A 26,489-nucleotide genomic window follows, 5' to 3' on the forward strand; every position below is an offset into this window, starting at 1 on the left:
TTTCCTATTACTACCATTAATATAGCACTTCATAGTAATGATCTAACAAATCTAAAAAGACATTTTCATATATAGTTACATTAAGAAAATGTAAGTTGCTAAAATCCTAAACTTATTTCATTTTTAACTAGAAAATACTAAAATGTGGCTATTATATTTTGTATATATTTTTATTATTGTTATCACTGTTTATTAGATGACTCCAGAGTCTTCATATCATTTTCTCAATTTATAAATAATTATTACAAAGTGGGAAGAAATGAATATTTAGACTTTTTTGCCCAACCAAACAACATATAGCATTGTAATAAGAATTTAAAGCTCTTCAGTGTGGTTTGCATAATAAATTATTTTGACTACTCCTTTTAAATGTTTCATATAAAAGATAAGCGGAAAATTAAGAACTACAGTACTGTATTTCTCAAATGTGGTGGGAAAAGCCAAAGGTTCAGTTGTTCTCCCATATTTTTTCTTTTGAAATTTATTGAAAGATTCTTTAATAGTGGTATTGACTAATACTTCATTTACCTCTAGATATTCTCTTTCTTAATTGGTGGGATTGTAGGTTTGCTATGAAAGTAAGGATTATGAGGATTTCAAAATGATAATAGATTGTATTTTGTTCACTTTTTTTTTCTTATTCAACTTTTCAGGAACCTAAAACTAATACTGATGACTTTTTCAAAGACATGAACACCTGCTGCCCGCAGGAAGCAACAATGCAAGAACAAGATATGCCGTTCTTGCGAGGAGGGCCAGGCATGTACAAGGTAGTGAAGACGGGACCTTCAGGTCACAACATCAGAAGCTGCCCTAACCTTAGAGGTATCCCAATTGGAATGTTAGTTCTGGGAAACAAAGTCAAAGCAGTGGGAGAGGTATGGATTCTTGTAGCTTCATGACTTCTAAGATATTCATTTTCAATGTAATACAAACCAAGCATCTCTTTTTCCCAATGGTTTCCATTTTCATTCTGGGTTTTTGACTGTTAATGTTCTTGACTTTACTTGTATTAGAAATACTAACATAATTTTTCTTTGCTTCTTTTCTAATAATTCTCATAATTATTTTATGAAAATAACATTTATAATACATGATTTGTATTGCTTATATAAATGTGATATTTGCATATATCTTCTTATTATTGCATATGTACTGTATGTACTGTTATAGATTATAAGCACTTACAATATTTTATGTGAATCAGCATGGAGAGGTGATCATATACAAAAGGATTCATTTCTTTGTTCCCATTCATAGGTCTCACTGAAGTCCTGAGCAAATAAAATTATTTTTTAGTCCACTGTGGCATTTGCCTGAGCCAATAAGCTTGAAGATGTAGTGTGTCATGCTATTTCTCAGTATCAGGGTCATTTTCAACTTGTACTATGGTACTATCAACCTAAATAATAGCAAGTATACTGTGTTGGGACATTTTAGATGTTAAAAGTCACATGTTCTGGGTAATAATTATTTAGGCATTTATCTTTGTGCTTTAGAAAATATTATTTTAACCAAAGCCTTCGATAAATAGTCATTTAAAGAACTTTTTATTGATTTCTCTCTTACCTCAGGCTGTGGTCTTAATTTCAGAAACTAATTTCATGGTAGAAATGTTTTGGAACACTTAAGTTTTTTACTGGTTTTCAGCCTGAGTTATCTGAAAGAATCAAGCCAATCAATCATGCTTTTTGTTATGTACCAGGTAACCAATTCTGAAGGTACATGGGTGCAGCTGGATAAGAACAGCATGGTAGAGTTCTGTGAGAGTGATGAAGGAGAGGCATGGTCCTTAGCTAGAGACAGAGGCGGAAACCAGTACCTCCGGCATGAAGATGGCAAGTTGGCTTAAATTTGTGATTATTTTGATTACCCTTTGAAATACATATGTTTAATGTTTATTGCATTTCTTTGTCTTAAAGAGGCTTTTGTGTTTATTTTTTAAGTAAAAGCAGAACTAGAGGCTTAAAAATATTGTAGTTATTAAATTTGTTAAGTACATTACTAAATGATTATCCATGAAAAAGGAAAATTGGAAATATATGAATCCATCTTTATAAATATGTGCTTTTATTTTATTTAATATGAATTTGTATGCCTCGTTTTTTGTGTGTGTGTGTAAGTCCATGTCTGGACATTTTATCCTTTTTACTATAAACTAGAAGTGCAGTTTTCAAACCACCAGTCACAGTACTTCTCCCAGGTAACTTCATTTGATTGAATTTATTTCAGGAGTGGAGCATTGAATAAATGCATAGGAGTTTCCTATTTCACTGCTAGAATTTCGACTTTCAGCTTTATTTTTTCGATAGTGGTCTCAGTAAGATTTTCCTTTTTGTCTCTCTCTTTATTCTCCTGGTGGCAAAAATTAATTCTTCACAATTCACCTAGTGTCTTTACCCATAAGAAGCTTTAACTGATCCTTACAGTGTTAAGAATTCCTTCTAAGTTCCTCAACAACTGTATTTACCCCTAGAACACAATTGATGATATCATAATGAAGTTAATTTTTATTTTCTCATGCCCAGATTGTGAGTCCCTTGTGGACAGGCACAAGGTTTTTATCTTTTATTCCTAGTTTTTAAACAGTCTTGATACTAACTAGTTGCTTACAAAGTTCATAGGTGTAGGTTGAATTATAAAAATAATAGTTACAATATTAAAATAAATATATAAGAAACACCCCATATTCATAATACTCATTATCCAGGAGGTAATATGGCCATGAATATAAATAGATTCAAAAAAGTTTTGACATTTGCATGAATGGTAGAGTACATATATATAATCTCCCTTTTTTCCATTACAATGAGCCTTTGAGGTAGGTAATATAATCTTCAATTTATAGATAAGGAAAGCAAAGCTCACAGATTTTAAAATTACTATGATTTGGGGCTGGGGCTGGGGCTCAGTGATAGAGCACTTGCCTAGGATATGTGAGGCCCTGGGTTCGATTCTCAGTACCACATACAAACTATAAATAAAGGTCCATCAATAACTAATAAAAATATTTTGGAAAAAAAAATTACTGATTATACAGCTGGTTACATGACAGATATAAACCTTGACCCAGAATCATCATTCGTTTTTTAAGTTCTACACTCATTATACCACACCACACATTGAACATCATTTGAAAACCTAATTTTTTCTCTTATTTTTACCAAATAAACACTTTTTAATCAAAGATGATGTGGTTGTAAATGTTTTAACTGCTAATATAGCACAATGTGTAAGAGGGACTCTGAAACTGATCTGCCGAGGTACTGATTCTAGCTCAACTTTTTAGTTGTCTAACCCAGTATCTCTGTACCTTAGTTTTCTCATTTATAGAATAACCTCCTAAGTCATGATCTCATAAACTTGATATGAATACTAAATAATAAAATAACACATAAAGTAGGAAATTGTATGCCTATAGTTTATTGTTAAAATGTAAAATGCCCTTCATGATAAGTAACAAGTTTAACATGGGAAATTGGTTCTCATAAACTTAGGTGGTAGAAGATTCTTCTAAGATAAAATGCTTAAATTCAATATCATTTCTGGTGAGGTACATATTGCACTCTAAGAGAAAGTATTGTGTGTTATCAATGAATCATCCTTTACTCTTTTGGTATATATCTAAATAGATAAATACGCACACTTGTACTTGGTCATAATCTAAGTCTTAATATTTTAGTACCAAACATGGCTGATAAGATGTAATACGATGTTAGCAACTTAAAAAAAAACCACTAGAATTAGTTGATGTGGATTCCAGATAGTCTGCTCATTGGTATTAATATGTAACTGGGTTTAATACAGAAGGGAGAGGATTGGGCACCATCCTTATTTTTATGAAGAAATGAGAGTAAAACAAAAGCATTTCTCTTTGTAAAAATTCTTTATTAACCTTCAATATCAATAGATAAAGCTTGTAAGCAAATATATTGCTGTGATAAAAACAGACTTCACTGTGGGTGCTAGAGCATTACACTAAGTTACACTAAACTAAGGTTTAGAGGTGGATAAAAATTAGATTACTGTTTCTGGGTGTTTTTCAGGAAACATACACGCACATGTAAACACACACACACCAAAAAAAAAGAAAGAAAGAAAGAATTCCACTGCTGAAATGTGTTATACTGAAAAATATTGCCAATGAGATAAATTTCTTTTTCTCCTATTAACTTTTGTTTCACAGATTTTATTTTGCCCTTTTTTTAGCTGTCATTAATATGGCTTTTTAACATTTTAGATATTTTTTGTATTATTTCAGCATCTTAGAGCCACTTGATTATTTATAGGAAATTGACTGAACTGTTGTATAGATTGCATTTTACCATTTGTAAACTAAATGAAATATTTGCCATTTCTTTCTTTCTTTTTTTTTTTTTCACTTTTTTTTTATTGTTGGTTGTTCAAAACATTACATAGTTCTTGATATATCATCTTTCACACTTTGCTTCAAGTGGGTTATGAACTCCCATTTTTAGCCCATATACAGATGCCCTTCAATAGACGAATGGATTAAAAAAATGTGGCATTTATACACAATGGAGTATTACTCTGCATTAAAAAATGACAAAATCATAGAATTTGCAGGGAAATGGATGGCACTAGAGCAGATTATGCTAAGTGAAGCTAGCCAATCCCTAAAAAACAAATGCCAAATGTCTTCTTTGATATAAGGAGAGTAACTAAGAACAGAGTAGGGACGAAGAGCATGAGAAGAAGATTAACATTAAACAGAGATGAGAGGTGGGAGGGAAAGGGAGAGAAAAGGGAAATTGCATGGAAATGGAAGGAGACCCTCAGGGTTATACAAAAGAACATTTCTTTCTTAAATTAAGAATTAGGACACATTTGTTGACTTCAGGATGTTATATTAGATTAATTTTGTAGCCTTCTTGCTCCTTCTTTCACTTAGGGATATATCTTTTTATAATAAGTAAAAATAAGTTAAAAATTATAATTTTCACATTCATGATTTAAAATATTTTACAATTAAAATTATTCTTAGTACTGTATTCTTCTTAGACATTTTGAAGATTTTTTTGAGTACTTCTATACAAAATGATTTTGATTTCTAGTTTATAAGGTGTCCACTTTTGTTTTTTGAAATGCCTTTGTATAAATTGTTTAAAATTAGAAAACTTCACTATGCAGAAATATTAGTATTCATTCAATGATGTTTCCCACCACAATGAATGTAAATTGTCTCCTTAAGAGCATATATCTCATTTCTAAATTTTACTGTGTATTTGCTAAATGAAAGCAAATATTTAACTATGTGTTTTGCCAGTGTTAGGCAGACCTGATAGAAATTTAGACTTATCAAATCTAAATGTGAAGTTATTTTTAAATTGAATCTTCATAAAATCTTTCTTAGAATGTTCTCTCTTTGTTGTATGAACAGGACATTGCACATAAGAAACTAATGTTATAGCTGTGGCTTTTATTGTAGAACAAGTTCTTCTGGATCAAAATTCTCAAACTCCTCCTCCAAGCCCTTTCTCAATGCAAGGTTTTAATAAAGGGGCAAGTTGCAGTGCCCAGGGATTTGATTATGGACTTGGAAATAATAAAGGTAGGTGTCTGAAAGTGAGTCTTTTATTTAATCTAATTTCAAAGGGCTTTGTATTGTTACTTTTTACCCATTTATTTTATCCTGTGCACCCTATATTTTTCTTAAATAGAATTTACTCTTAGGAGACGTAACACTCAAAAAGTTTTTACAAAGGTGTTTTTTTTTTCATAATATTATTTTTATGAATTTCAGATCAAGTTTAAGGGAGTTCTTATTTATTTGTTTTAAAGGCATATATTTTGAATTTATGAACCAAAACTTATGTGTCGCCACATCTAGTAAAATAACTTTTTCATGCACCTATATTGGAGAATAATGATAACGAGCAACAGAAAACTTTCTTAAATGATAAATTTAAAGTCAGAATGTTACCCTTAAGTAATAATCACAAGCCTCATTAGATATGTGTGGTTTTGAATGTCTGATATGTTTGTCTTATTAAGTTAAAAACTTATGAAATGTAATGATTGAGTTTGGCGTGCTTAATAAGAAAGGTATAAAATGAAAACAAAAACCCTAAACCATTGCATGTAAAATATATATAACTGTTTTGGATGCATTACTTGAAGAGACCAGCATCATAGTTTAAACAACAATTTTGGAACAATTTATAATTGAAATTTATGTAAAATTACTTTTGAATTTGGTAAATTCAGACAGTCTCTAGTTTTTTTCCTAAGGCCTTCAAAATCTACTATATTGTCAGCAGATAACTTACAGTTGGGAGATGGGTAAGAGAAGATAGCCCATGTAGAAATAATTTTAATTTAAAAGTTTATTTAAAGTAATTTGCAGGACTTGATTTCAAGAAATAAATATGGTGTGATCATACTTGATTCTCAAAGCAATTGAAAAAATGAAATAAGAAATGCAGAATTATATCAAGGTATAAGAGATAATTAATGTAAAATAAAACAACTTTCTATTGGGTATCAATTATTTTCTACAAAGTATTTTTAGGAAGAAAACTTAGCCACAAGATTTCTATTTTGGGGGGTTGGGGGCCAGGTACCAGGGATTGAACTCAAGGGCACTTGACCACTGAGCCACATTCCCAGCCCTATTTTGTGTTTTATTTAGAGACAGGATCTCACTGAGTTGCTTATTAGTGCCTCACTTTTGCTGAGGCTGGCTTTGAACTTGTGATCCTCCTGCCTCAGCCACCCAGCTATAATATTTATTTTTGACTCTTGTTTCATTCTGTCCAGTAGGCTTGGTTACTGTCTGCTTGCTTACTTTCAGTAGCTCTGCTTTCTGTTAACTTAAGGCAGATCTTCATTGTAGGGTAAATGGTTGGTGGTGTTTTCATGTGCATTTCTACTATTATCAATTCTTAAATTAAAATCTTAGTTTTTACTTATTGTACTATACTTCTATAATTGTTTTAAAGCCGAGTTTAATTCATATTTATGTTTTCAGCCTTTAAAATGTCTCGGTCAATCCATAAATATATAACATGTCAAAATACATTCTACTGTCATGTATAACAAATAAGAATTTTTTAAAAGTTTATTCTTTGAAAAAACAAAAAATAAAATGTCTCAGTAATTATACTATGGCTATCATAATAAATCAGTCTTCAAATTATCATTTGTCAGTTTTCAAAATATGATTAAAACATCATAACAATTTTTAAGAGATAGATGTTGCTGAGAACATTTGTTATTAACTAGAAATTAAAGTACTTTTTTAAAAAAAATGTGATTTTGTGAATATTGTTCAAAAATGGCATGCATTTAGTAGGCTTTTTAAATATTCAAATGGAATAAAGAAGCATTAAGAAAACTTAAATTTAATTAAATATTTTTTAACAGAACCTCTCATTTTCTTTAGCTATCTATACTGAGATCAAGGAATTGTTTGCAAAAGTGTTTATGTTAGTATTGTACAAAATTCTTTATAATACTTTACAATCCTGTCTGTAATCAGTAACGTTTATTTATTAAAAAAATAAAAATGTATAGCTTATGTACATGGTTCTTTCCATAAATCTGTTACTTCTTGCTGCTTCATTTGAAATTTTCATTTATAAAACATTTATATTTGGAAAATGACTGGAAAGATGGTTTTGGAATTCACATCAACTAGCCTGAATATAGGGCTTTTTCTCTCCTCTTCATCATCTAAACTATTTAATACACTTCCTCTCACAAATAAGGTTATTATATTGTTTTCTTTGAAATATTTTCTATTAATATCCTTTGTATTTAATTATAAGGAAAAAGTCAGAATTCATATTTGATGCACTATTCAAATTAGGTAGTTCATATTCATGTTTGTCTTATAGAATTTTCAGATTTTTATATTATCTATTCAAGCAAAAGAGGTCTTGCTGTAAAAAAAATAAAATTTTAAGTAACAACTTAAAATATTGATTTATAGATTTAAAATTATGTTATATTGCTGAGTTAATAATATATTTTATCCCTTCAGTCCTACATCTTTAAAAAAAAAAGTCTTATCATACTGTGCTTATTTTTGGCATGAAATGTATTACAGATGAGGCAGGGTGGTGTTAGTCATTATTGGGCACCATGGAAAAGACATCATTTACAGTACTTAGATCTTTTATGTACGTTTAATGTCAAAGCAACTTCTTATAGATTCATAGATTCTTCATTTTCCCATAAATCATGGAAAATATTACATATGAATTTAAGTGGATTTCTTTTTTTGTAGGTGGGTTGCTATTTAGGATTTGTGGAATGCTTCGGTTTAAAAAAATAAATAAATAAATAGCATGCAAAAGTGATCCCCAATTTGAGGATAATTATCACCAACTTCCATACTTTTTTCAATTGGCACAGTTTTATTTAGTGTTTAATTTATCTACATGTTGTAAAGCACCATTTACTTTGCCATTTTGGATGTTAATGGATAACAAGTTGTAGTTTTGACTGTTTTGCCCCCTGCAGGTGACCAACTGAGTGCCATATTGAATTCCATTCAGTCACGGCCCAATCTCCCAGCTCCTTCCATCTTTGATCAAGCTGCAAAACCTCCCTCTTCCCTAGTCCACAGTCCATTTGTGTTCGGACAGCCCCTTTCCTTCCAGCAGCCTCAGCTTCAGAGTAAGTCTGTCAGTCTTACTTGCCTCATCAAGCATTTCTGAAGCTTAGTTCTGAGTTGTTTATTAGTTAAATTAATTATCAACTCACCTGACTTATTTTATATAATTAGGTTGTTATCCCCTCATATTTTTGAAGTATTTAAGCTGTTCTAAGATGTTCTGCAGCTAAAACATTGGTTTTTAGTCACACTTTTAATGAAGTGTAGTTATTAACAAATGACTATTATACTTTATATTCTAATCTGGTATAAGTAAATATGTACTATAAAACATGTTAAGAGAAACATTTTTTATTTCAAGTTTTCTTTTTTAACATGCATGACTATGGTAAGCATCAGTGATAGGGATAACTTTCATTACATTGAATTTTTATTACTTTGAGATATGCCCCAAAAGAATAAGCTTATTTCATTATACTGATGAGTGGAAAAATATACTTGTTTGGGCCTGTTTGTTTCTTTTAAGTAAATTTGATTGGTATCTATGAAAAAAGTAGATTCCCAGATTTTCTCAAATTGTCATTTCTTTTGTTGTTATTTCTATCCGATTGTTTTATTTCAGTTCTACCATCTAGGATTGCTCTACCCCTTTATCCATGACAGTAACTCACATTGGTTTGGAAAATAGACCCAAACAAATTAAACTTAACTGAAGATTCTTTCTCTTAAGTACCTCCTGAGCCTTCCACATACCCATCTCAAAAGTCTTTGTAGTATCACAATAATACATTCTTTTAGGCATTCAGTTCTCATGTTGGCTATGTAATAACATTAACTGAACAAGATAGCTTATGAAAGTCTCAGTTTATATATCCGTTGTTTGTATCCAAATGCATGACCTTTTTGTTTTGGTAAAATACATTCACACTTAAATCTAAGTTATTTTTCTATAAAAAGACTGTAGTTACTGTTAATTAGAGTTAGTTAAGAAAATGCTGGCTAATTTTGTTTTTAAATCTGTGTATTACCTAGTTAGCAATAATGCTGTTTGTTGTTATATTATTTACCCAAGGTAAAGAGTTTATAAGATTGTAAACTTTGTTGAGTTTATCTTGTACATAGGCATGATTAATTCATGTAGTTAATTTGAACGTATAAGTGCTACCAATTTCTAGCTTATTACCATGTCTATTCATGTATAACATTTACTTGAATGTCTCTTAAAAGAAAATATCAAGGAAACAAACTAGTGTCGCCTTGTGAAATAGTATTTTTTTTCTGTGATAAGCATTATTTCAGAATGAAAGAAAAATGTGAAGACTTAGCTTATTAATTTTATGGAGCAACAGACTGTTTGCATTTAGATGTACCCAGGTTGTAGGAAGTTTTAAAGGTAAAGACAGGTGGGGGTCGGGGGGTGTTTAAAAAAAAAAAAGGAAAAACATTACCATCAGTCAGGCTTAAACTTCATATTAGGAAATTCAGATTCATTCATTTTCACATTCAGTTTTAAAAGAGATTGCCCTAATAATGATGTCACATCAGCAGCAGACAAAAGAACTAAGGCATTAGGACCCCTTAGTTCCACCTAAAGGATCATTGCAGGTATTGACAAAAACATTCAGTTCTAGCTCAAATTGCTATTTTTATTTTACTAAATTTAATTGATAAAATATTTTAGAACACAATGTAAATACTGTAATAAAATTAGATTTCTCTAGACAACAATTTTCTGAGTGACAATGTGTCAATATAATTTTATGCATATAGTGTTATGAGTGTTATTAATACCACCGGGTCCTTTATCACCATCTCAGAACAAATTTGAAATCATGTCCTGGATAAATCTTTTTTTTTTTTTTTTAAAGAAAGAGAGAGAGATAATTTTAATATTTATTTTTTAGTTTTCGGCGGACACAACATCTTTGTTTGTATGTGGTGCTGAGGATCGAACCTGGGCCGCACGCATGCCAGGCGAGCGCGCTACCGCTTGAGCCACATCCCCAGCCCTATGGATAAATCTTAATTACCATTGTTTTGAATCATCACTATTCTGTACTCAAACAGTGGGAGGTATTTAGATTTTTTTCACAACCTCTTATTCTCAACAAAGTATCACTAAAGTTTGACTTCCAAATTACAGATAACAAAAGTCTTAATCCATTTAGCATAACTAAAAAAGAATAGAATATGAACAATAGTTTTAATATTTCAAAAATATTATAGAATTGTTTTTTACATCATATTAGGAAATGTTCCTGGGGCTGGGTGCTTACTGATAAGATTCCCTGAATGAAACATTCTTTTCAGATTTCATTGTTGTGCATCCTGCCAGCATTTCACCCTGGCTATAGAGGAAGTTCTATGCATACTGAACTTCCCCATACTAATTAGTAAAATGAGGGTCATTTTGTCTTATATTTTGTGATGCTAAAATGAAACATTATATGTAGATGACTGTATTTACTAAATTTTGCTTATAGTACTAGTCACCACTATGTACTTTAAACACTATATTTAAACATTTTAACACATCCTCATTTGTGATCATATTTCTTCTCTCCATTTTATAGTGAAGACAAAGGATTAGTGAAGATAAATGATTTTCCCTAGAAAATACATAGTAAAATGGTAATGCCAGAAATTGAGGCCAATTCTATTAACCAGAAAGGCTGTGTTTTAAATATTCATTCATGCCTAGGTAAATAGTATAAAATCTGTTCTTTAATATACATAACTTGAATTTGTTTAGTTCTAACATCTTAGAGTATTGGCTTTTTTCCAATTAATTATTTTTCTTCTTTTGATAGTTTAAAAGGAAAAAAGATTTCCTTAGTGTTGTAGCTCAAATTTCCAATTAACTAGAAAAATTCTACAGAGAAGCACATATTAACTTAAGTATTTCTATAAGCATTATTTTTAGTTACTCTCTGGGTTTTTATCCCTAAAGTGGTTTTTTTTTTTAAGCTAGTCTTTGGAATCTATTATTTTATCATTATTACATTATCATTTACTACATGCCTTTTAGGAGGCTAAATAGTTTGTTTTCATTTTTCTGGTAGAAAAAAAATTGGTAAACACAGCTTAAGACAATTACAATTCTTCCAGAGATTTTAAACAAATAAATACAACATATGCTAAAATATATAGTTCTTTCAAATCCAGATATTGTAAGTTATCTTCCAACAAGATTTTTTTCTATTATACTTACATGTTATATTCTTAAATGGTACTCCCCCCAAAAAAAGTTAAATGAGGGGGAAATGTCCATTTGGTTACCTGCATGGATATTTATTTACATTTGAGAATTACTGACATTCTAAAGCACCACTGGTTCACTAATCTTGTAGAAATATATCATGGAAAGATTTTCAGCTCAAGTTTCTCCTCCAGCTACTCATTAGCTTTAAAATTACCTGACCCATTTGAGCCCCTTTTAACTCACCTATAATATAAGGTATCCAATAAACATTACCTGCTGATACTACACTTACTACCTCTCATGCTCCAAGGAAGAAATAGGAAATGTCACAGTCAAAGAGATGGCAGGCTGTTCTCAGTTGTGGAATGAGGCACAGGTAGGAATTTACTTTTATTTAATTGATTTTATTTTTTTAAATACACGACAGCAGAATGCATTATAATTCTTATTACATATATATAGAGAACAGTTTTTCATATCTTTGTATATAAAGTGTGTTCACACCAATTCATGTCTTTATACATGTACTTTTTTTTTGCATTACAATTCTTATTACACATATATACCACAATTTTTCATATCTCTGTTTGTATATAAAGTAGGTTGATACCCAATTCGTGTCTTCATACTTGTACTTTGGATAATGATGTCCATCACATTCCACCATCCTTGCTAATTCCCTGCCTCCTCCCTTCCCCTCCCACCCCTCTTTCCTATTTATAATCCATCTGTTCCTCCCATGCTCCCCCTCCCTACCCTACTATGGATCAGTCTCCTTATATCAGAGAAAACATTCGGCATTTGTTTTTTTTTGGAGATTGGCTAACTTCACTTAGCATTATCTTCTCTAGTGCCATCCATTTACCTGCAAATGCCATGATTTTGTTCTCTTTTATTGCTGAGTAAAATTCCATTGTATATATATGTGCCACATTTTTTTTTATCCATTCTTCCACTGAAGGGCATCTAGGTTGGCTCCACAGTTTAGCTATTGTGAATTGTGCTGCTATAAACATTGATGTGGCTGTGTCCCTGTAGTATGCTATTTTTAAGTCCTTTAGATATAGTCTGAGGAGAGGGATACCTGGGTCAAATGGTGATTCCATTCCCAGATTTCTAAGGAATCTCTATTCTGCTTTCCATATTGGTTGCACCAATTTGCAGTCCCAACAGCAATGTATGAGTGTACCCTTTTCCCCACATCCTCGCCAACACTTATTGTTTGTCTTCATAATAGCTGCCATTCTGACTAGAGTGAGAGCAGTAGTAACAAAAACAGCATGGTATTGGCACCAAAACAGACGGGTAGACCAATGGTAGAGAATAGAGGACACAGAGACTAACCCACAAAATTTCAATTATCTTATATTAGACAAAGGTGCCAAAAACATGCACTGTAGAAAATATAGCATTTTCAACAAATGGTGCTGGGAAAACTGGAAATCCATATGCAACAAAACAAAATTAAACTCCTATCTCTCACCATGCACAAAACTTAACTCAAAATGGATCAAGGACCTAGGAATTAGACCAGAGACTCTGTGTCTAACTGAAGAAAAAGTAGGCCCTAATCTTCATCAAGTGGGATTAGGCCCCAACTTCCTTAATAAGACTCCTATAGCACAAGAATTAAAGCCAAAAATCAACAAATGGGATGGAATCAAACTAAAAGTTTCTTCTCAGCAGAAGAAACAGTCTGTGAGGTGAACAGAGAGTCCATATCCTGGGAGCAAATTTTTACCCCTCACACATCAGTTCGCTAATCTGTAGGATATATAAAGAACTCAAAAAGCTAAGCATCGAAAAAACAAATAATTCAATCAACAAATGGGCCAAGGATCTGAGCAGGTAGGAATTTAAAAAGGGATAAATGAGGTTTTCTAGATAGTTTTTGGTCTATTTTTACAGCATAACTTGATTAGAGATTAATTCTTAATTTAATTAGGCTATTAAAATGTCAGAATGAAAGTCAGGTTTTTTTCGTAGTAGTTAGATAATTTTTGTCCTGGATTATAATCTTTCCTTGTTTGTTTGCCTGCAATGAAAGTGTGTGGCTGGAGCTCTTGACTTAGAAAGGAGGCCTGTGTTTAATCTCTATAGTTCTGTCTAGTTTACTCTAGTTCTGCTTCTAACCAGCTTTGTGACAGTACCAGCCAAGATCTTTTTCTGTAACTAAAGAAAAATTATGATTTTCAACAAAGATTTCAGGAAATCAGGTCAACTTTATTTAAATATTCAAATTCATTTTTTTTTTTACACTTGAACTTACAGCATCTGTTATAATGAACAATGTATTTAGTTTTAGTTTTGGCTGTAACATCTCTAGCACCCCTACAAATTGTTATCATTTTAGTCCTGGGCCTAAATTTTTTTTCACGCAGCAGAACCATCTTCCCTATTTTATGAAAGCCTTTACCCAGGTTATTTTGCTCCTCAATCAGTGATTTCTCAACAAGTATTTATTATGTGTCACCCATATATTCCAAGCACTGTTTTGAGCACTGGCTGTTCAAAGAGGCCAGTTTGAGAGAGTTTGGCACAGAATTCATGGTGACTTTACCATAGTGTAGCCAAGGAGATGTTAGTAAACCATGGAATGTTGGATTTATTTTGAAGAGGAATCCTCAAGTTTGCTTACAATGAACAAGCAATGAGAAGAAAATTGTAAAGGGTAAATTTAAGGTTTTTGCTTAGGCAAGGGCTGCAGGAGAACCAGGTTTTGGGCGGGAATAACAGCTTAATTTTGGACATCATGCTGGTAAGCTATTCTTGCATAACATACCCCAGAACTTAACAGTTTAACCAAATAAAGCACTCTTTATTTGGCTCACAGTTCTGTAGGTTGGCAGATTAGGCTGGGTTCAGTTGTATAGTTCTTCTGGTCTTGGTGCTGAATTTCTTCATGCATCTATAGTCAACAATAGGACAGCTAGACATCTTTGTTTTGGGAAGATGACAGACCATTGCCTGAGGTAAAGAAGTGATTGAGTCAAATGTCCCATGATTCAGCAGGCTACTCTGGGTTTGTTATAGAATTCTGAGAAAATAAAAATATGCACAATCTTTTCAGGCTTAATGTTGAAACTGATACATTACATCTGCCATTTCTGTTCGTTTAAAGCAAGACACATGGCTAGCTTACATTTGTGGGTACAGAAATAAACTCTTAGACTTCATATTTTGGTTAGAAATTCTGCAAAGGAACATGGATACAGGGATAAGCATTACTGTAATCATGTTAGCATATAAATGTATTTCAGATGCATTGAGTTTGAGGTTACTAATAAATCCTTTGGAGATACCAAATTGAGATTTATATATTACTCTGAAATTAGAGGAAATGTCTGCGTAAGGCGTATAAGTTGGTATCCCACTGACTTATAACAGAATAATTTGAGAGTTGCTTGTGTATAGGTAACAATTAAAACTATATGGGTGAATGAAAGCAGCTGCAAAGGAGATAGGGGTAGAAAAGAAAAAAGGCCTAAAGACCAAACCCTGGCACATTCCAGTTTTTAGAGGGTGGAGAGAGGAGAAATTGGCTAAATAGACTAATAAGAGGCCTTATTCAATTGTGTAGAGGCAATATCTTACACTAGAGAGCATGGGCCAGATTATGTGTTATGCACCATACTTAGTGGTTTAGACTTTTTTTTGTAAGTATTCTGAATGAGTGCAGGGAGCAGATAGAGGAAATAGTTTTGTAGGGTATTAAAGAGAGGGTTACAATCGATTTTATATTTTTAAAGTTTAACTAAAAATAGTCAGATATGGTGTTGTATGCCTGCAACACTTTACTTGGGAAGCTGAGGTAGAAGAATTTTCAGAAGTTTGAGCCTAGCTTGGCAACTTAATGAGGGCCTATCACAAAATTTTTCAAATAATTTATGAAGGGCCATAGATACAGCTAAGTTGTAGAGGGCTTGCCTAATATACATGAGTCTCTGGATTCAACCCCCAATCTGTCTGTCCCCGCCAGCATATACACACAATATAACTGAAAATATTATGAAAAAGACAGAGGAAAGGGAGAATATTGGTGGTAGGGAGTCCAGAGAGAAGCTAAGTAGGGTTAATTGTGGAAGGAGGAACCAAGTGTAGAAATGTTTAGGCAATAAAGTACCCAGGACATACTAATCACAGTTGTGGAGTCAATCTAGAATGACATCCACTTTTCTGCTTTGTTTTGAAAGATAATATGCTTACTTAATACTAGAAATTCAGAATCAAAAGCAGGTGTTGAGGAAAAATGAGTTAAGTTGGGTAACTTAGCTCCAGTGGTAGTTACATAATTAGAAATTACAAAATTTATTTAGCACTCTCATAACTAAAAATGTCACTGTTGAGAAACAATTTGAAAATATACCATTAAATATACAATTTTATCAGAAATTCATCATTAAAGCATTGTCTTGATTTGGCACCTAATTGAATTTATAAGGATTAGGTCTGCTATATCTCCCAGTTTATTATTCTCTCAAACTTCCACACTATAATTTATCTTTTTACTTAGGCTTAGCAAAACTGTTTATCTTTTAATTCAGATTTCTCATTCTTATTAGATTGTTTTTCCTCCCCTTCTATTAAGAAATGAGTCAGAGCCATCGTGTGAAATAAATTTTTAGTGTTCAAGAGGCCTAAGTCTTCCAGCTCCATTTTAGAGATGGCAGAAATTCTCATCACTTGTTTAAAGTACAAATCTAAAACTTGAAATGAGAATCTGCTAATTTACTCCAGTGTTGTTGTTGTTTCTTTTTATCTATGACATTTCATTTAATCTTACATTGATTGTGAAAATTGGGAAAGACAAGAGGTCAGTTATTTCAAACTTCTTATTTTATACTTGCAACCCGCAAAATAACATAATATCATGAGCATGAGACTGTTCTATTGTATTTCTTAGTGTTTGTTAGAGACTTAAAAAAAAAGATAAGAATGGAAGAGAGGCCCTCTACTTTATCTGTAGTTTACACTTATCCCAACTTTGTGGCAGTAAGCTGGTATCTACCTTTTCTAATTTCTTCAAATACTGCTTTAAAAGATTGTTATACTAAAAGCACTTTTGTTTATGGTTTAGGTTTTAGCTGTCTTTCTATTAAGCATGGTGTCTGCCTAAGGCAGGACATGGTTATTATTAATGCTAATTATATGTGACCAAAGTGCCTGTTTCTCTGCTGTGTAATTACTGGTTTTTCCCCTTGTAACTAATAAGCAATTTGTGAAAAGGAGGACTTTCATTTCTGAGAATATCTTTAGCTCTTTAGTGTCTGAAGTTGTTGTTTAAAGAGCAACACCTGTCTCATCTTGTCTTTGCTTGCTTATTTATTTATTTATTTATTTATTTATTTAAGTACTGGGGATTGAACCCAGAGGTGCTTAACCACTGAGTCACATCCCCAGCCCTTTTTTATTTTTTATCTTGAGACTAGTGTTACTAACTTGCTTAGGGCCTCACCAGATTGCTGAGGCTGATCTCAAACTGTTTCAGCCTCCTGAGCTAGTGGGATTATAGGTGTGCACTACTGCACCCTTGCAATACCTGTCTTTTCTTGAAGTTATTTTTTCTAAGGTATAGGATATATATACCTGTCAAATTATATTCAGAAATGTTCTATCTCAGCTTTCACAAAAGGAAATGAATGCTTTTCATTCTTTTGTAATTCTTTTAGTATACTAATGTGTATGTAAAGAAGCTTTAATTCTATTGGGGGTGTAGCTTAGAGATAGAGCCCACATCTAGCATGTGCAAGACCCTGGGTTTGGTTCCCAGCAGTCAGTCGATGAGATGAATAAACTTCAATTCCTATTCCATGTCTTATTCTCCTCTCCCATTCAAATAATTCCACATTTCTCCTGATAAATTTACCACAAAGAAGAATACTGGATTCATTGATTATGTACATCTAAAGCTGTCAGATAGTTGCCATAGCTAAAAGTATATAATCATTACTTTACCTTATTTTAAATTCTCTGAAACACTGATAGAAATGGGTATAATAATTATACTTAATTATACCTTTTTCTTTTCCTTTTTTGCAGTACTGGGGATCAAAACCAGGGTCTTACACATGCTAAAGAAGTACTCAACCATTGAGTTATACCCTACCCCAGTTATACCTATTTTTTAATATGTATGTCCTTTGGTTACTTGCACCTTTTGGACAGATTGAAGGTATTATTTATATATTGTCTCTTTTAGGGCCAAGAAACTAGTTTTTTATGGTTGTTTTTTTTTAAGTAGACAGTTTTCCAGCAAATAATTTCTAAGAAATTTGAGCTGTGGGTTATACTTAACCATTTACTGCCTATTGTAGAAACTTATGCTGTCCTTAAATTTTTAATGTTTTTGAGCATCTTTTTTTAATGACTTCTATGACAACAAAATGCAAAAGGTGTCAGGTGCAAAGGAATTCTTATGCTGTTTAAATCGTATATAATAGATAATAATCTTTAGTTATCATTGAATGCATGAGTTAGGACAGTGAAATATTTCTCTTCTTCAAGAAACAAACTGGAAAGGTGGCAGATTCTGAATGGAATTCAAACTACCAGTGTCAGGACACAGTCTCTTGTCTTGTTTGCTAATATCTATGAGGTCCAGGTTTACAGGAAGATAGAGGAGCATTGAATCTTAAGAATACCATTCTTATTTGAACCACCCATAAAAAGAAATGTGAGAAATTATAAGGGTACTTGTAAGATAAGATAACAGAGGCTTAAGGACAAACTAATGGAAAATGGTATTGAAGTCCTTTCAATATGTTACAAAGCCTGGAGAAACTGGATTCGTAGGTATAATTCAGTGAGTGAAAAGAAACATTTTTTTTGAAGTGAAAAATCTAAAAACTGATTGTTGTTAAAAGACTAAAGAAATTAAATTAACTAGAAATAGCACTTGTTCTATACATTTAATTTTTATAAAATCTGTTTTTGTTTAATCATAATTTCATAGTTATACTAGTTAACTTTTTTAAAAATTATATTTTTTAATTTAAAAAAGGGAAGCAATTCTATAAGAGAGACATAATATTGATGCACAAAAGAAGTTCATCAGTTTTTAAAAAACCATTTGATGGGGACTAAATGATCATACTTAATAAGAACCTTCCATTCATAGATGAAGTAACCCATTATTTAATCCATCTTTATAAAATTAATTCTTTGGAGAATCATAATAGTTAACTAAATAGAATAATACTAAAATTTTTTTAAATCAGGATTTTTCTCTAGTGCCCATTTGAAGTCAGTGTTGATTAATATAAAATTTCCTCTTATAAATAACATGAGCTCTTCATGCATCATTAATGCTCTGCTTTCTTTGTTTTGGATCGCAAATATCAAGTCCCTGGGTCACTTCATTTTCTAGTTACAAAAAGTTGAGTTTACTCTAAATGACACTTTAAAAGTTATTGTACATTGCTAAGGGTACTAAAACAGTGTATATTTTTCTTTTATTCTCATTTTAACTTATTAAGTTTCAGGTCAACACTTTTGGACATGTTAACATGTTATTGATCAAAATTCATTAATTTTACCTTTGTTTTTAGTTTCAATTTTATATAAACTATTAGGAATATAAACTATTAGGAATAACAGTTTATAGTTACAGACCATTTTAAAATGCTTTGTTTTTTGCTTGTGTTCTCTGCTAAATTTTTTTTTCCATTGAATCTGTGCTGCTTCTTTGCCAATGTTTTCCACTGTAGAATCTCCATCCCGCAACCTTGCTTCTCGTGAGCGCATTTACAAAAATTTTGGTGTAGCTGGGCCTGCCTCTGCTCTCTCATCTCTGTCTCACAAACTGAAGGGTGGGTATACGTGCATCCATGGATGGGCCATTCTTATTGAATGAAGGAAGTATCAATAAAGAAGTTTCAGTTCACTTCATTTTCATCCCATTTCATTTTTAAAAAATTAAGGTTTATCATTTTATTTAAAATTTTATGTGTTTGAGATAATTTATGATGTTTCTGTTCAATATTATAGTATAGATTATACTAATTGCTATGCATGTTTGTTATCTGTGGTTAAATAGTATTCTTGTTTACTTTTAAACCTTTATGAGATCTTAAAAGATGCAGTAGGTATACAAAAAGAAATCTCTAATTTGAGGAATTTGAAGTCATTATCAAAAAAACAATGGCATAAAACACATGATTATACAAATATAGGGACTTTATGTGACACTTTAAACATATTTTACTGTCATATAATGTAAAACTTATTTTTACCATTTAATTTTTTTAGGAGAAACATTTTGATAAGTTAAACATTTTTTATTTTAACTTAGTTATCAGGGTGGTTGCACGCATTCCCCCCCACTGCACACACAAATACACGTAAGTCTACCTGTCCTGTCTGACATAAATGAATCTTCCTTAATAGTTTCTTAGTGACTTAGTTTTAATATTTTCAATTTCAAAATGTTTAAACTATTGACAATTAACAAAATTTCAGAACATTTTAAAAATATGCCTTTGGTACTTTAAATTACTTACAGAAGCCAGGTATGGTGGTACACACTAGTAGCCCTGCAACTTGGGAGGCTAAAGCAGGAGAAACACAAATTCAAAGCCAACTTGGGCAACTTAAGACTCTGTCTCAAAATAATAAATAGTCCTGAGGCGTAGTTCAGTGGTAGAGAGCACCCTAGGACACAGAAATAATTAATTGATTGATTAATTCATTAATTAAAATACTATAGATGTTTACTCAAGTATTTTTCTTAATGATTAAAGTTTTAAAATACCATATTTTAAGATAATTTAAAAAAACAGTTTTGCATCAATAGCAAATACATTGTAGAAGTTGTTCAAATAATTGCTAATTTCCTTTTTTCTTTAAAATGGCTAAAACAGTTTTATATTTCTCCTTTGCATAGTAAATAAGGTTATATAACCTGATCTGTATAGTATTATCTCTAGTAGCTTATATGATTATGGAATCTGATATGTACTTCATATTATGTTGCAGTATATTATATTATAGGATATAATAGTATGGTATCATATAACCTGATTATGATTTGGGCATGAAAAAAATCATGTAGGTCACTTAGTGAGTGAATAGTTAACGTTTAAAATGTTTAGTTGAATTTAATTTGAATGCACTAAATTTCTGTTCTGTTATGCATTACTATTCAGAATTCCTTTGAGGTTAAAAAATTTTTCCTATTATCACATAAACTTGCCTATTATAAATATAGTCATTAAGCAATAAATGTGAAATGTCTGAAAATTTAGTTATCTTCTTATATTTATTGATATTTTGGGGCAGCCACAACATGACAATTCTTAGTAACATTTCTAAACTTTTGAAAGCCAAAACTTTTGAAAGCCACATGAAGAATATAAACAAAAATTAGTTAGCATTTGGGCTTACTCACTTAATAAACATAGCATTTTCTTTTTTAAAAAATATATGAAGTATATTTTGAAGAAGTGTTTTTAGAAGGATTTAGCTATGATTTGAAAAATACATCTCAGGAAGAAATACTTTTGCTATTTTTTATACACTGGAACTTCAACAGATGTTTAGCTATCATCATTTACAGATCTTGAGAATATTTATCCCATTACTAGAGGAATATAAATAAGGTATACTTATTGCTTACATATAACAAGTGGTGTTCCTAAATATTTGGCAGTTTCTGTTGTTTAGCCAATTAGAGAACCTATTTGCATTATGATGTAATAACCACCACTGTGAATGCACCCACCCTTAGAATTAAATGTAACATAGGTATTATTCACCGTTCCATGTAACAACTATATAGTCAGCTATAACATGAGATAGGTAGTAGATAATCTTAGTCAGGAACTCATTAAGTTTGAAATCCTAAAGTGTCCTTTTTAATAAATAAAGAAACTCTCAGTTTTTCAGATTGAAACTTTGGAGAACAGAGTACCAAATATAAAATATTTACTGCCTATTTGTATAAATCCATCATTATATGTGATGCAGCTTCTGCAATAAATGTAGTGATAAAGAACAGTTTCTAGCTCTTAGAATAATAAAAAAAAAATACTCCAAATATCACATACTCAAAATTGTGGTCAAAACTATGCTGACTTTTAACTCTTATCAAATAATAATTTATTTGCTTATAAAATTTGCTCTGGACTGTTACTTGGTCAATAAAATAAAATGGGCAACAGCTTCTTAAACTACTTTTGAATAGTTTGAGAGTATCATGTATCAAAGTCACATCTGTTTGTATTCTCCCAAGACAGGATCAATATTTGGAAATCCTTTTTTTTGTGTGATTTTTTTCCACCAATTCCCACTCAAATTTAATTATTTCTTATAACAATGTTTAGGTCTGCGTATGTGGCACAGTGGTAGAGCATTTGCCTAACATGTATGAGGCACTGGGTTCAATGCTGTGCACCACAGAAAAAGAAGAAAGTACATATATGATAAAGGAAATTTATGATAGAATAATAAAGCATTGCAAGAAACCAAAGAACAGTATGTTCAGAATAGTTACTTTTATTTATTCAAAGAACCAGAATAATTATGCTAGACATTGACATGTAGCAATGGAAATAAATATTCAGTTCATCAGTGTGCTCTGCACCCTATTATTCACATTCTATTATTTTTTCTGTAGAATTATACACTTGCAAGCCATCTAATGCTTAACATAGCAATGACTGCTGTCACCTCTGCCCTGTGGTCTTGGGAGCTGTTATTATAAAATGTAGATTCTTAGGGAATCTGAACAATAATAGAAGAAAAAAAATAGAAAAATAGTAATTTATTGCTAATTCAACAAATATTTTTTGAGCATCTACTGTATTCCAGGACCCATTTTTGATATGATATCACTGAAGAATAACACAAAAATACTTGCTCTTGGGGACCTTATTTGAAGAGGACAGATTCTACCTCACTACTGTCCTGACATAGATTACAAGAGTGTGATTATAACCCCCTACACCCATACACAAAGCAAACGAAAACATTTTTGTATGTTATACAAATTTGTTCACATCCTTTTCTATAAAAGCAAAAGAAATCTGTGGTTATAACCAGCAAATTAATCTCAATTTCCTAGGAACCCTCTTTCAAAAAATATAAGTACTTCTAACAAGATTTGCAGTTTTTCAGTTTTTCATACCACTTGAATCACCGCAGTCTGGTTGTTTTCTTCCTAGCAGCTAATTAATAGTACATGAACTAAGACTAGGAGTTTTTATTTTAAGGGGAAAGGGAATGCTGAAGGCTGTAGCACTTACTGAGGACAAAGATAGCCTGGCTCTTAATGCCTCAAAAGAAAGCATAAAATTAGCAGAAAGGAGAGACACTGAGTGAGGACAGGATGCCACAAACAGATGGCTTCCATGTAGAATTATCTAGTGTTTTGCTTCAGAAAAGGAAGGAAGGGTGGTTTATTGTTTTGTTTTGTTTTGTTTTCCCCCTTGCTCTTGTCATTTTCCAGATCCCCTTGTGTCAAGGGCCCTCAGTTCAGACTTGTACTTCTCATCCTCAGGATACTGCCATTCCTCCTATTTCCAAAGGCCATAGACTCTTGAGTTTTAATCAGCTAAACTTATTGAATGTTTGGAATAGAGCCTGTTTAAAAATAAAAGACTGCCTGACTTGCATACAACTAAATAATAGCTTTAGGACATTCCTATGTTAACTATACATTATGCTAATGCAATCATTAAAATAGGGTGTTTCCTAAGCTGTTCTTTATTAATCTTAATTGTATTCATTGTGCAATGGAAAGCAATAAATGCAGAAATTCAGCTTCTTAACTCAGCTTAAGGATGTGATGTTTTAGTCTACTGGAAACTTAGCTTGAATAATTCATTTTGAAAACACATGTATTTTCATAATTTCTTATTTGAAAAAAATTAGATCTTTGGTCTTTCTTGTCCCTCACTGAACTTAAAATATATTTGGTTGTACTAGGACTGAGGTTCTGATTGTCACTAATAATTCACAGTGGTCCTTAGATAATATCTATTCAGTCTATTTTGCATCTGTGAAAGTTTTTAGTGGTAATGGTTGTATAATGATTTAATAGAAATTTTGTTGAGAAATAGTTACCTTTTTTCCTTTATTCTTAAACATATGGCAGAAAATATAAATTTTATAGCTTTGTTTATTATTGTAGTGTTTAGTGGGTAAATTATCAGTGATTTCCAATTTATTAACAAGTTTCACTATGAAATGGATCATACAGGTGACCGAGGAAATATGTCGACATCTTCTAGACCAGTCTTGACATCAGGAAAATCAGAACTGTCCTCTAAACACAGCAGATCACTGAAACCTGATGGACGCATGAGCCGGACTACCACTGACCAAAAGAAGCCAAGGGGTACAGAAGGTTTATCTGCTAGCGAATCCCTTATGTTAAAGTCAGATGCTGCAAAGTTGAGGTCTGACTCCCATAGTAGGTCATTGTCTCCCAACCATAACACTTTGCAGACACTAAAGTCTGATGGGAGGATGTCTTCCAGCTTCAGAGCTGAATCTCCAGGACCAGGTTCTCGGTCATCATCTCCTAAGCCAAAGACTCTCCCAACCAACAGATCTAGCCCATCTAGTGCTAGTTCTCCACGCTCATCCTCACCACAAGATAAAAATCTACCTCAAAAAAGCACTGCTCCTGTTAAGACAAAACTTGATCCTCCTCGGGAACGTTCCAAATCAGACTCTTACACACTTGATCCAGACACCCTCCGCAAGAAGAAAATGCCCCTAACAGAGCCATTAAGGGGACGATCTACATCACCAAAACCAAAATCAATACCAAAGGATTCTAAAGACTCCCCTGGATCTGAAAATAGAGCTCCCTCTCCCCATGTAGTGCAGGAAAACCTCCACAGTGAGGTAGTTGAAGTCTGTACTTCAAGTACTTTGAAAACAAATAGTCTGACAGATAGCACCTGTGATGAAAGCGAATTTAAGAGTGTGGATGAGGGTTCAAATAAAGTTCATTTCAGCATAGGAAAAGCACCACTGAAAGATGAACAGGAAATGAGAGCATCCCCCAAAATAAGTCGAAAATGTGCTAACAGACACACTAGGCCCAAAAAAGAAAAATCTAGTTTTCTTTTCAAAGGAGATGGATCCAAACCTTTAGAGCCAGCCAAGCAAGCCATGTCTCCATCTGTGGCTGAGTGTGCCAGAGCAGTCTTCGCCTCTTTTTTGTGGCATGAAGGCATAGTACATGATGCAATGGCTTGTTCTTCTTTCCTAAAATTTAATCCTGAACTTTCCAAAGAGCATGCTCCTATTAGGAGTAGTTTAAATAGTCAACAACCCACAGAGGAAAAAGAAACCAAGTTAAAAAATAGACACTCACTGGAAATATCATCTGCACTGAATATGTTTAATATTGCACCTCATGGACCAGATATATCTAAGATGGGAAGCATCAACAAAAATAAGGTGTTGTCTATGCTTAAGGAACCACCTCTGCATGAAAAATGTGAGGATGGGAAAACAGAAGCCACTTTTGAAATGTCCATGCATCATACAGTGAAGTCTAAGTCTCCCCTTCCCTTAACTTTACAACACTTGGTGGCTTTTTGGGAAGATATCTCTTTGGCTACTATCAAAGCTGCTTCCCAGAATATGATTTTTCCAAGTCCTGGTTCATGTGCAGTTCTTAAAAAGAAAGAGTGTGAAAAAGAGAATAAGAAGACCAAAAAGGAGAAAAAGAAAAAAGAAAAGACAGAAGTTAGGCCTAGGGGCAATTTGTTTGGTGAGATGGCCCAACTAGCAGTAGGAGGACCAGAGAAAGATACCATCTGCGAACTCTGTGGAGAATCACATCCATACCCAGTGACCTATCACATGAGACAAGCTCACCCAGGTAAATGACATTATTAAATAAATAAATATATATATATACTTTAATTTTTAATGAACTAGGTCATTTCTAACTTGAGCTACTCTATGAATTATGTCAAAGTATATGACAACATTTGTCCAGAATTTATAGTATCTGATACTGTCATTTTTATATAATAATAGGCTTTGTGAAAAATGGGTAGAGAAATTCGAATAGTGTGCTGATCAGGCAATATAATATTACTTCATTTCAGTGTAGTAAATTTTAAAATATTGTTTATTTTCTAAATATGTATTGTGTTGTCCAAAGGATGTCATTAAGAAATCACACAACAGAAATAATAACATGTTCAAACACAGAGGTATGATCCCAGAGTTAGATGTCCTTCGATTTTCGTATTTCCTGTTCAAAATTGCGAACTAAATGGATTCTACTGATTTCTTAGGGCTTTCCCTGTTAAAATGATATAAGTTCTTTTATGAGAAAACTGCACTTTAGGAAAATATAAGAATTTCTATAGCATTAATCAATATTTCAAAATTCACCTAGAAGAACTAAGATTAACTTGCTTTCTCTTTCTTCATATTATACCCCAAATGTTTTATAAATTTAATTCCTGAAAATATGTCATTCTTACATAATATTTTATGTTTGTTTTGTCTGTTTTTATTGACATTCTTAAGTAAATCTAAAGGTTACCAGATACTGTATTTCTTTTAATCTGCTCATCTAGAAATGGAGTATCTAACATTTGGCCATTATTTAATCAACTGGTTTTGGTCAAGCATGCTATTTTTTTTCTAATGTAGTTAATAGCCTGAAAAAAAAATCAGCTGCTTACTTTGAGAAGGTAAATTTGTCATTAATATATAATAAGGGTCAAACTATTA

At 32.1% G+C, this 26,489-nt stretch overlaps 1 protein-coding gene across 11 annotated transcripts in view; it reads left to right on the forward strand.

The window, feature by feature from the left end:
* The window catches only part of Mycbp2 (MYC binding protein 2), a 272,185-nt gene that overhangs the window by 198,212 nt on the left and 47,484 nt on the right, over positions 1-26,489 (forward strand). For 6 of the 11 annotated variants that reach the window (XM_071611434.1, XM_071611435.1, XM_071611436.1 and 3 more), the window contains 6 exons: positions 654-878; positions 1,706-1,838; positions 5,450-5,572; positions 8,488-8,643; positions 19,490-19,591; positions 23,980-25,620. In XM_071611434.1, the coding sequence (XP_071467535.1) occupies positions 654-878; positions 1,706-1,838; positions 5,450-5,572; positions 8,488-8,643; positions 19,490-19,591; positions 23,980-25,620 (2,380 nt within the window). The remainder of the gene's footprint in view (positions 1-653; positions 879-1,705; positions 1,839-5,449; positions 5,573-8,487; positions 8,644-19,489; positions 19,592-23,979; positions 25,621-26,489) is intronic. The other 5 variants (XM_071611437.1, XM_071611443.1, XM_071611439.1 and 2 more) reach the window with 3 other exon arrangements.

This window comes from Marmota flaviventris, chromosome 4, assembly GCF_047511675.1.
Source record: "Marmota flaviventris isolate mMarFla1 chromosome 4, mMarFla1.hap1, whole genome shotgun sequence".
Classification (NCBI taxonomy): Eukaryota; Metazoa; Chordata; class Mammalia; order Rodentia; family Sciuridae; genus Marmota; species Marmota flaviventris.